Source organism: Dama dama, chromosome 16 (genome assembly GCF_033118175.1).
Source record: "Dama dama isolate Ldn47 chromosome 16, ASM3311817v1, whole genome shotgun sequence".
Classification (NCBI taxonomy): domain Eukaryota; kingdom Metazoa; phylum Chordata; class Mammalia; order Artiodactyla; family Cervidae; genus Dama; species Dama dama.
Window position 1 is genome coordinate 28,593,932 of NC_083696.1, and position 12,436 is coordinate 28,606,367.

Sequence of the window (12,436 nt, forward strand, 5' to 3'; positions counted from 1 at the left end):
TTGAGTAAGTTTATTGAAGACCATAAATGACAGGCAAACCTTCTAATTCAGATAAGGAGGGATTGTTTCCCTTGGCTGATTGTAAATACATTCAGTAGCTCAACAATGCCAAGCCACTGCCAGAGGATTTTTAGGTAAATTCTGAGATTTGTTTATAGAAAAGACAGTTTAAACGATTTACTTTTCAGAACATAGTGTTGGGGTTCAGTATACCCTGACAACAAATGAAAACCTAAATTATTAAAAAAAGTATCAATTATATACAAGACACTATTTTAGGTCTCCAGAGTTATCAAATGGGAATCAGAGATATATTCTGCTATTTTTAAAGTCCAGAGTTTACTAGATAAGAAGATGTATACTTACCTAACTGATAAAAATTTGGAAGTCATATGTTAGAATAACTAGATCAAAGTACTATTACATGAAGCAGAAAAAGCGTTAAGAAGGACAGCTTACCTAGAGCTTATGTTGGAATTGGGGCAGGCTTTGTGAAAGAGTGACACATCTGAGTTACATGCTGAGAGGTAGAGAGGTTTGGAGATTTAGGAGGTTAGGACAACTAAGGCTGAGTAGACACTGCCAACTCTTACAGTATTTCTTGAGTCCAGATAGTTTTAACTATCTAAAAAAAGATTTTTAAAGGGAAAGATACATTTAGTCCACCCGAATTTTTTGTTTAACTGCTAAAGTGAGGGAAATTCTTAATAGACAAGTTATCTTGAAAAATTAGACTGATTTGTCATATTGGAAAAGCAAAATAGACTTTAAAAAAAAAAAAAAAAAAAGGAAAATCTCCAAAGCAAAATAGAAAGTAAAGGAACTGGGGGAAAGCACAGGAGAAACCAGAAGGATTGAAAGACTGCAGGGATTTAAGCTGACTGCCACTGCTGAGCCTGAGGGAAGTCATATACCATCTCATTAAAATAAAAAAGTCAGTAAAACGGTATTGTTTGCATTAGTCTCCAAGAATCCTTCAAGTTCTGAAATACTATGATTCCCTGTCCTTACAATTTCACTTCATTCATCCTATGAAACTCAGAATTCATATGTGTAGAGGCAGGATTCTCAGATGACAAGGCCATAGGTGGTTCCGTTAAGTGGCCATGTCCAACTGATACCATGGTTTTCAGAGAGGGATAAAATACACATTTGAAAAGGGCTATTAAGTGCTTAACATTCTCTTAAGTCACTAGGTAGTCAATCAGAGTTCAATGAGGCCTCATATCTCTAAGCCTTTATATTGTTACTTATGCTCAGATGCTCAGTAGTGTCAGACTCTCTGTGACCTCATGAATTATAGCCTACCAGGCTCCTCTGTCTATGGCATTCTCCCAGCCAGGATACTGGAGTGGGGTGCCATTTTCTCCTCCGGGGATCTTATCGACCCAGGAATTGGACCAGTGTCTCTTGCATCTCCTACACTGGCAAGTGGATTCTTTTAGAAAGCACTATTTGAAGAAATACTATTTTTAAACTATTTATAATCTTCCAACAATTCTAAACAGAGAAACTGTTCAAAGGAGCCTTATCAATCTTCTAAGCAATTGGAACAATGACCAGCTAGGAGAAGAGTTAGAATCAAGCTACTTCCTAATGAGCAAAGAATATTTTTATCAGCCCAGGCCATTGTCACATTAGCTTATAATTACTGTCAAATATAATTTTTTTCTATAGTATTCTTTATGATAAACCAGGCACAGTTCAAGGTGGGTCCTTCATCTATAAAATTTGAGGACTGAACTAGATCTTTTATGGCATTCTAACATATTTTATTACTGGTGCTACTAACAGAGCCTGGCAGGCTATAGGGTCCATGCAGTCACAAAGAGTCGGACAAAACTGAGCAACTAACACACACACTAGTAACAAAAATAATAACAGGTCATTGCATAGAATAAGAGAAAGAGCTTCACTCATCAACCCTACTAGTAAGCAGTAAGCAATAATCATAAATACAATAATAAACACGTATGCCTTTCTGGCAAGAATTGAATGTGGTTTTGTCCCCATTAGCTCATTAGTGACATTACTCCACCAAGCCTGGTAACATCACTGTGAGGAAGGATGCCACAGCTCCTCATCACCACTAGCTAGAAGTGGAATACATGTTTATAGGTAACGCTAGATTCTCATTCCTTTGACTAAGTAACAGGTGATTTTCACAAATGACACACTCTCTCTCTCTCTGAATCAATCCTACTTCTAAGGATAGAAATACAAAAGCCTTCTTCATGCCAACACTGGTCCCATAATTTTATACATATACATACACAACTTTAAAAATCTGATCTTTACTAAAATCACTTGGAAGAAAAACTTTCTGATGCAAATACTATAAAGTTAACATCTCAAGACAGAAAAATGATAAGACCATGAAAAATCCCACCCAGCAAGAGTTAATTCCATTGCATGGTGAAACCATACACCTTACTTACTGGACTACTTCATAAACCAGTCGTTTGTGAACAATTACTTTAAACTACCATGCCATTCACTATCCTGAAAAACAGGCTAATGGAAAGCTGTATCTCCCCAAAGTCTGCTTATTGTAAATAGCCCATCTCTCCTTGCTGACTCCAAAACCTGTATACACATACTGCAATCAAATCTACCATAGCTCAAAAAAAATCCGTTCTTTAAGTAACCTACAAAATGCCAATCGAACACAAATACGAGAAAGAGAAGTTCTTACTAAGACAACATTTTGTATTTACAGTATTCTGAACAGTGCTTAAACCTGCGCTGGTTATATAAAAGACTCTCCCCCATGCCACCTCCGCCCCCAGGCTGACAGCATGCTTAGTTCTCTCATTTACACCACGCTGCAGTAACATAAAGAAGGGTTTACTATTAATCCAGGTTTTACTACAAAGCGGCCCGTTATTTCTCTGTCAAACACTGGCAAGAGTGCCAAGTGTCTGTCATACCATTCAGGGGATTAAGTCTCCTTTTATAGTCTGATACTTGTACCAATTTATAAAAATACAGATATAGTTTCTTAGAGTTGGTCACAGTCTATATTTTGGCTTGGATTCAGGCAGCAGAGGCTGACTATGACAGCTGGCAGGAAACTGAGGGGAGAGTACATCCTCCCCCTTTCAGTCACATCTCAGTTGCCATGGTGATTAATCCTTAATTGAATGCTGTCTTTGTACAATCTTTTCAGAAAACTTTAAGTAAGCTTAAGTTGAAAACATAACAGTTGACTGAAAAAATGAGGTTCCACATCACACAGGTATAGCTAAGTTTTATGACATACTTCCATATAGTGAAAGAACAAGTTAACTTTAACAAAGGTATTATCCATTCCTTCCAGCACTTAAACATTTGTTTGGTCTAAGCTTAAACCTAAATCACACAGGTTTTCCCTCTTGTTATCAGACATCTTATCTTTTAAAATAAGCTGTTCTCATATGGTTCTGAAATATCCAAGCACAACTGAATGGAAAGCAAGTTCTTATTTTACATAGTTTTGTACTGCTAAATTAAACAGGCATAATTAGAAATTTAAGGTTTTAATTCAACATATCTATCAAATATGTTCTATGAGCAAATTAATTTATAAAAGTATACACTAAGAAGCCAAAGGAAATATGGGAAAGACAGTATATTTTAGAACTTTTCTTAACATATGGTTGAATTTTATTTGATTCACAGCTTTTGCCATTTTGGTTTCTAATAATTACATCAAAGGACTGAGAAACTCTGAAAGACTACAATATGTTATTTATAATTGCAGTGTACATTATTTCTCCTTTGTAAGTTTTTCATTTAGTATATTCCTTTGCAATTTAGTTAAAGGCTCTCACTTAGACTCAATTACAGTATTCCTTGGGAAGTAAAATACTTGCATATTGTGGCCACCGTTAATCTTGTGTTGCCTTCATACAAATAAATAGGACTTGTTTTGTTTTCTTAGGAACTGAGGCAGCACATCTGCATCTGGCTGCAGACACAGACACACACACTGAGAGACCACACACAGACATCACACACACACACACACACACACACACACATACACTCTTTCTGAACACAAAGGTCTCTAATAAATCTTTGATGACAGACATGAAGCACTCAAAAGAATTCTCAGTAATCAAAAGGATTCTGGATGTAAACCCTAGAAGAAAGATACTGTACTGGAGCTGGGAGGTCTAGGGATATTTGGAGATTTCAGAAAGAAGAGGGTTGTCAATATTTCTAGTACTATGGCTGAGCCTTTTTGCCTTCATCTTGTTTTATTTACCTTTATTCTCTTTTCCTTCCATAATGGTTTAAAAGTTTTTTGCTAGACTGCAACTCCATCATTGCCACCTATCACTACACAGAGAGCTGCAAAACCTCTCAGTGAGTGACATACATATCTCTAACCAAAGATGGTGGTGTGTTTCAACGATTTACTCATTAAAGGTGTTGAAGTATCATCAACCAGATATGATAAAATCAGTGACTCTTTTTTTCCTTAGAAATTCTGTGAATGAAATGTCATCAATATCTCAAATCATCTTTACAAATAGTTTTAGTAAAGAGAAACGACACTACCATCATTCCATCTCACTGACTTTATTAGTTTCTAGTTTCCAGAAGAATTATAGTGAAGAAAACCCTAGCACTACGTACAGAGATGCAAAACAACTAATTTGATGGCAGAATGCAGTCTCACTCATTTGAATGAATGTTGGCAGCCATGGAGATATTATGAATTAGAAGCAATCACTTAAACTGATGAACATGAACAGAAACTAGATCTATCAGCTCTACACAGAAAAGTCACTAATAATTTTCACTCTATTACAGAAAAAGCCTAAAATAAAATTAATATAAATTATAAAGCACCAGGTGACTTTGTTTTCATAAACAAAAACTTAGCCACATATAAAAATTTGAAAAATACCATATCAATAGCATAAGCATTCTCAGTTTTTTATTTAAAAGGAAGTTCAAAGCCCCAGATGGACTAGCACCACCCATTCTTTTACTTATAGCTAAATATGATTGCAGGGCTTCCCTAGTGGCTCAGTGTTAAAGAATTTGCCTGCAATGCAGGAGATGCAGGTTTGATCCCTAGGTCAGAGAGATCCCCTAGAGGAGGGCACGGCAACCCACTCCACCATTCTTGCCTGGAGAATCCCATGCACAGAGGAGCCTGGCAGGCTCCTGGCAGTCCATGAGGCTGGCAAAGAGTCAGACATGACTGAAGTGACTGGGCATGCAAGACTGTTTATAGATTATTTGTCCTTGTTGATTTTCACCTTCTAGGGAAGTTAAAGACCTGACATCAGTCTTACCCATTGGTTGCAATAACAATACTTATTATTCATTAACTGCTTACTTTGTGTCAGATACTGTTCAGAGCATTTTATAGGCATTACCTCATTTAGTCTTCACAAGAACCTTTTGAGGTAAGATGTATAATTACTTGTATTTTAAGCACAAGAAAATTGAGGCACAGAGAAGGTAAGTAACTTTTTCATGGTCACAAAGTAAGTATCAGGTAGAGTTATAATTCAAATTGACATCTGAATAGACTTCATAACATAGACCAGTTATAACCATCAAAATTCCTCTGCCTTGAGAAGATTACAGAGCTCAACAAATTGAAGATGTCTCATTTTATGAATTCTTTTATTTATTTCTAAATAAACTAAAGGAGAAAAGCATAAGGTGCGTCCAGGGACTGGGTTTTATGTAAAAAATACAACAGGTTTAGTTTTCAACATTGGTGAAAGATTAAGAACATCCTAAGTATGTATGATCACTATCTATTTTGAAAACTGATTTTCATATACCAAGACCTTTCTTTTTATGAATCTATTAATTTGTTTAAATTTTTGTTGCAGTATAGTTGATTCATAATGCTGTGTTAGTTAAGGATGGACAGTGAAGTTCACTGCTGATTCATCAATTATACATATTCACATATCCCTTCTTCTTTAGATTCTTATCCCATATAAGTCACTACGGAGGACTGAGAAAAGTTCCCTGTGCTATACACTAGGTCCTAATTAGTTATCTACTTTATATATAGCAGTATATGCCCAAGATCTTTCTTTTTTGATGGTAAGTTTATAATACTGTCCTCAAGCGGTTGTTGTACATAAATAGTACAACACAGCTTTCAAGATGCTGAAGGACAATGATACTGGTAACTTGATGTACTAAACGATACAGGTCAAATCTGAGGGACTAAATCTTACTGTCAGAATTTATTGTATCAAGCACTGATTTGAAGTTAGCTGATGAGATGAGTATGTTTATACAGACTGTTCTTGCCCTGCTACCATTGGTGGCATGGGACTGGCCTTCCAGCTTAATGGCTTTAAAACTCCCCTGAATATTTTTTATACCCACCATGATTCAGTCATTAAACACCAGATTTCTTTGTATTCCTTGAAAAAGTTCTGCTAAATTGGTCTGTGTGTGATGGGGGAGATATATGGCCTCAAAAGGCACATGACACACTCCAGGGGCAGGGTATTCCAATTTGTTTCTCCTGGCAAGAAATGTCCCTCACTCTGAACATCACTTGAAGAAACAAGGTTTCTGATGAGATTGGACTGTCCATCTCAAGAATGTTCAGGCTAAAAAAGGTTGAAAACTATCTGTATTGCTAATGTAAAGATGAAACTCCCTTCCCACCATTCCCAATTAAAAGCACAGTATATTTCCATCAGTGGCTTCCCTGGTGGCTCAGTGGTAAAGAATCTACCTGCAGTGCAGGAGACATGGGTTCGGTCCCTGGGTTGGGAAGATCCCCTGGAGAAGGAAATAGCAACCGACTCCAATATATTTGACTGGAAAATCCCATGGAGAGAGGAGCCTGGCGGGCTACAGTCCATGGGGTCGCAAAAAGGTCGGACATGACTTAACAACTAAACAGCAAACAACTAAAAGTATTTCTATCATGTTTGTTTTTACAACTTTCCTTATGAAGGTTCCAGAGGGACTTTTTACTGCTTCTTGATCCATTTTGGGAGGTATTATATGGCGATAAACTTCTTCTCTGAGAAATATTTAAATAAGCTAGTGACCAATATCCAGTGAAATTACTGCATTAACATGTACTACAGAATTTGCCAAGTTTTCTGACCTTTCACATTAAAATCTGTTTGGAAAAGAGCATGGTTTTAATAAAAGGCATGGTTTAAAAGAGAAAAAAAAAAACTAACAAAAAATCAGCTGTTTTAAAGATTCTGATATGCTCCTCATTTCAATATAGCAAATTTCTGGCAAACCCAGCACATTTCTGCCTACCTTTTTCATATAGCTTCTACAAGGTAGTACAACTGTAGAAATGCTATCTACAGTACTGCTTGACATATGGTATACTCCTAGGTAAAGTAAGGATATAAAAAAGTAGCATACTTGGGTCATGAAAGTGCTTTTATATGATTTGCATTTTGGAACTAGGCCTTTGGATTACATCAAAAAAAGCTAAAAGCACAGCCTTTCAAAGCACAATATTACAATAACTCTTAAGAATATTACAAGACAATGTGCTCGGCTGCTTCAGTTGTGTCCAACTCTTTGCAACTCCATGGACCGTATCCTGCCAGGCTCCTCTGTCCATGGGATTGCCCAGGTAAGAACGATAGAGTGGGTTGCCACGCCCTCATCCAGGGGATCTTCCTGACCCAAGGATTTTATCTCCTGTGCTTCCTGCATTGCAGGAGGATTCTTTACCATGGAGCCACCAAGGAAATATACGACAACTGACTGTTGTCATGTGGTGGTCCCCATTCAAAATGCCAGGTGACAAATTCTTTCAAATTAAGCACTAGGAAAAGCTTTGCTCCTTTTCAGAAGAACTGTTTTTCTGTGTTTGTTTGTTTTCACTTTTTTTTTTTTTTTCTTTAAGGACATTTAGCTCAGCATTTCTCAGCAGGGTGTTATGGCATTTTGGGCAGAACAATTCTTGGCATGTGGGATGCTTCCCCACCTAACCTCCTGGGCCTCCCGACACCCCATGACAGCCCTGCCTCCAGACTTTAATGCCAGTAAGGCACTTTGTCATTGTGACCACCCAAACTGTCCAACATTTCCAAATGGATTAGTTAAGAAAATACTAAATACATTGTTCACTTCCTTTGTTTTGTCTACCAGGAGACTCAATCAAATTTGCCATTAAAAAATGTATCTGGGTAAGTATAGTATATCTTACATACCGCATTATAATCTTATATATCTGCATTCTAACTTCCTCCCAGCCTTGAACTTCTATCTTAATTTCTATTTTCCTTGGTCATGAATTTTTATTCTGATTTAATTAAAACGATCCAAAATCTTTGTCAAACCAGATGTGTTTGTGTGCTCAGTCATGTCCAATTCTCTGTGACCCCATGGACTGTAGCCCTCCAGGCTCCTCTGTCCATGGAATATTCCAGGCAGGAATACTGGAGTGGGCTGCCATTTCCTTCTCCAGGTGATCTTTCCAACCCAGGGATCGAACCCACATCTTCTCCATTGGCAGGCAGATTCTATATGACTGTGCCACCTGGAAAGCCCCCAGACCAGATGGGGTACAAATAAATGAAGATAGCTTGACAGTTCAGACGTATTTTACCCACTTCACTCCAAAAGTAGCACTAACTTGAAACAGAGTGTCACTGTTATATACAATACCAATTTTCCACTTGTACACATAAAGTGGTAGAAAAACTACTCTTCAGACATTTAGCTCTCAGGAACTAAGAAAGAATAATAAGCCAAAGGTCAAGCCAAAGGTCAGGAAGCAACAGTTAGAACTGGACATGAAACAATTGACTGGTTCCAAATTGGGAAAGGAGTACATCAAGGCTGTATTTTGTCACCCTGCTTATTTAACTTATATGCAGAGTACATCGTGCGAAATGCCAGGCTGGAGGAAGCACAAGCTGGAATCAAGATTGCTGGAGGAAATGTCAATAACCTCAGATATGCAGATGACACCACCCTTATGGCAGAAAGCAAAGAAGAACTAAAGAGCCTCTTGATGAAAGTGAAAGAGGAGAGTGAAAAAGTTGGCTTAAAGCTCAACATTCACAAAGCCAAGATCGTGGCATCTGGTCCCATCACATCATGGCAAACAGATGGGGAAACAGTGAGAGACTTTATTTTTTTGGGCTCCAAAGTCACTGCAGATGGTGATTGCAGCCATGAAATTAAAAGATGCTTGCTCCTTGGAGGAAAAGTTATGACCAACCTAGAAGGCATGTTAAAAAGCAGAGATGTTACTTTGCCAACAAAGGTCCTATCTAGTCAAAGCTATAGTTTTTCCAGTAGTCATGGATGGATGTGAGAGTTGGACTATAAAGAAAGTTGAGCGCAGAAGAACTGAGGCTTTTGAACTGTGGTGTTGAAGAAGACTCTTGAGAGTCCCTTGGACTGCAAGGAGGTCCAACCAGTCCATCCTAAAGGAGATCAGTCGTGAGTATTCACTGGCAGGACTGATTGATGCTGAAGCTGAAACTCCAATACTTTGGCCACCTGATGCGAAGAGCTGACTCATTGGAAAAGACCTTGATGCTGTGAAAGATTGAAGGTGGGAGGATAAGGGGACAACAGAGGATAAAATGGTTGGATGGCATTACCAACTCAATGGACATGAGTTTGAGTAGGCTCTGGGAGATGGTGATGGCCAGGGAAGTTTGGCGTGCTGTAGTCCACGGGGTTGCAAAGAGTTGGACACAACTGAATGACTGAACTGAATAAGCCAAAGAGAAGAAGATACTTTTTAAAAACTTTTGATGTAAGTGTGTAAATAAAATATCACTTTCATACAAGCCATATTTCTATAAAGCAGCAATTTTAAATGAGAAGAGCCCATGGCTCAGGAAACTCAAACAGGGGCTCTGGATCAACCTAGAGTGGTGGGATGGGGAGGGAGATGGGAGGGAGTTTCAAAAGGGAGGCGATATATGTATACCTATGGCTCATTCATGTTGAGGTTTGACAGAAAACAGCAAAATTCTGTAAAGCAATTATCCTTCAATAAAAAACAAAATTAATAAAAAAAATCCTTTTGTTAAAAATACAAATTCTAGATATAGTTTTTGTATGTGTCTTCATTTTAGATGAAAAATTATGGAAGAAATCTGATGATACACTTTCCTTTTTCCATATAAGCAGTAGTAGTTTTGGTTCTGATTAAACTGATTCCCTCAGAGTCCTCATTTTTGGCAAACTTTCACTAAGGAAATTATTAAGCAACTCAACATTATTAGGCATTTAGATACAGATTTGTCTTTTAATATAAAGCATTTTGTGAATACAGTGCCCCAAACAGTATTTTGCTTTTTACACTTATTTCTAAGTCATTTATAATCTTGTTGGTACTTTTGAGGGGGTACTTACAGAAGATCCTATCAAGGAACTTCTGTGACAATGATATAAAAACTAGAGGTATGCTATCTTCTTACCTTAGAAGTGCAAACAGCTATGTTAGCAGGAAGCTGAGAAAACTGCTTCAGTTCAAATACATCACGTGCTGCCCATCGACTCATGTGATTTTCAGCTTTGCTTGATCCAATCACATTCTGGTTTGAGTGAATGTAAGCCACCTCCTGAACACCATCTACGAAGTAATTGATGTTTATTAACTGGTGTCTTATGATGAAACAATATAGTTCAAGATATACTTTAAAAATTATCAACAACACATTTAAAACAGGTTATGCTTATTTTATTTTTAATCAAGAAAAACACTGAGTTTATATGTCAATATCTCAATATTCTTTTTTTAAAAATTGAAAAAAGTTCAAATATATTTTTTAACTCTTAGGTTAACTTAGAAATGACTCTTCCCTCTCATATAAGAATTTCTGATATCAGGTAACAATTTTTAGATTTAAGTGTGAAGTGAGGAAAGTCATTGTAGAAGGTTGTTTCTATGAATTTGTCATCTCTGTTGATGTAAAAAAAATGTTTACTAATTTAAAAGTAGTGCTAACCTCATCTGTTCCTTTAAACAACTACTTGATTACAATTATGAGGTAGGAGCATGGGGTTTATGACCAGGGAGTTTTGTTTGGTCAGCTTTGTTCAGTTTTATTGTTTGTATATTGTCTTTTTTGTACATATGCCCAGAGATTGTCAAGATTTGGAGGTTTTTAGGAAATGAAAAAAATTAACTTACAGCTTTTATCTAAAAGAAGTTTAAAAATGGCTACTTTTTTTTTTTTTATTGCTTTGCTTCTAGGCACCTATAATTTACTTTTAAATTGGTGGTCATTAAAAGAGAAGGCTAGAATTGACGTCTATAAAAGCTCCCTCAAACACCTCTGACAGTGAACCTCAATTATGCCCTCAACACTTGTGCTTTTTCAGCCCTGAAACTCTCTCAGTCAGAATCGCCAATCATGAGAAAACAAGATGTTGTTAAAGGACTAAAGGAGCAACCAAGATAATATTCTCCTTAAATTCTGAAATATCAGTTAGGGTGTATACAGCAACAGTTTAAACCTGCCAAAGAATTCTTCTGGTAAAAAATTGACTCAGGCATTGTTCTTAATTTTAATGACACATGATATACCTTCAAAATAGAATGAGTTCCACACAAACTATTACATCTTTTATATAGTAAAACAACAACAGCAGCAACAACTTGGCTGCGCTTTAAAATAAACGTTCATGCAATAATTCTTCAAACCTAAAATCCAATTGTTGCACATAAACCAAGGGATAGTCCAGTATCGGTATCCCCTACTTCTTGAACCTTTGCTTTTTACCACTTAGCTCTTCTGAAAGACTTACATTAGTACCTGTTCTTACTCTAACAGAAAGAAATCCAAAGAGGATTTTCACTTTTATGAAAAAGGGCAAAAAGCGAAACAGTGTGTGTCGCCAGACCCTGAAGAGGCAGCATGCTCCTCGGCAGCAAGCGTGGCTCTGCCAAGCTCCTTTACCAGGAATAACACTCAGCATCTCAGCATTAGGCCGTCAGAACTTTGAACTGTGTTGGTGGGTATCTGTGCGTTCCCTGGACTTACCTTGTGCGACCATTAACAAGATGTATCCTAAGGTAATTTCTTCTCTGCTTTATGCCATTTCAGTTTATGAAAAATTACACAGGAAGGCTCTACTTTTCCATAGCCGGGCAAGGGTATCAAAATATGTATCATAATGAACTTTTAAATGAAGACTACTAAAAACCACAAAAGAAAGCTTGTTTTGTCAAACACAATTATTAAGGTTTCTACATCAAAATATCAGATTCTTTCTGGTGATTTTTTGGGGGAATAAATCAAGACACTTCTGAAAGCAATGGTAACTCAAAAATCACTAATCAGACTGTCAGCAGATGATGGTAAGGGGAAGCAGTTTTTCTAGCTCTAAAACATGAGAGCAACTAGGCTGGAAAACCAAAAGCCAAGGACAACACTTACAACAAAGTTAGATGACAAGATATTCCTACTAGCTCTAAAATACAAGAAGCTGGGTTCAGCTCACTAGTAGC

General features: G+C 37.1%; 1 protein-coding gene across 2 annotated transcripts in view; it reads right to left on the minus strand.

The window, feature by feature from the left end:
- ERCC6L2 (ERCC excision repair 6 like 2) overlaps positions 1–12,436 on the minus strand; it is a 163,857-nt gene that overhangs the window by 24,296 nt on the left and 127,125 nt on the right. For both annotated transcript variants that reach the window (XM_061163672.1, XM_061163673.1), the window contains exon 17: positions 10,401–10,555. In XM_061163672.1, coding sequence (XP_061019655.1) covers positions 10,401–10,555 — 155 coding nt within the window. The remainder of the gene's footprint in view (positions 1–10,400; positions 10,556–12,436) is intronic.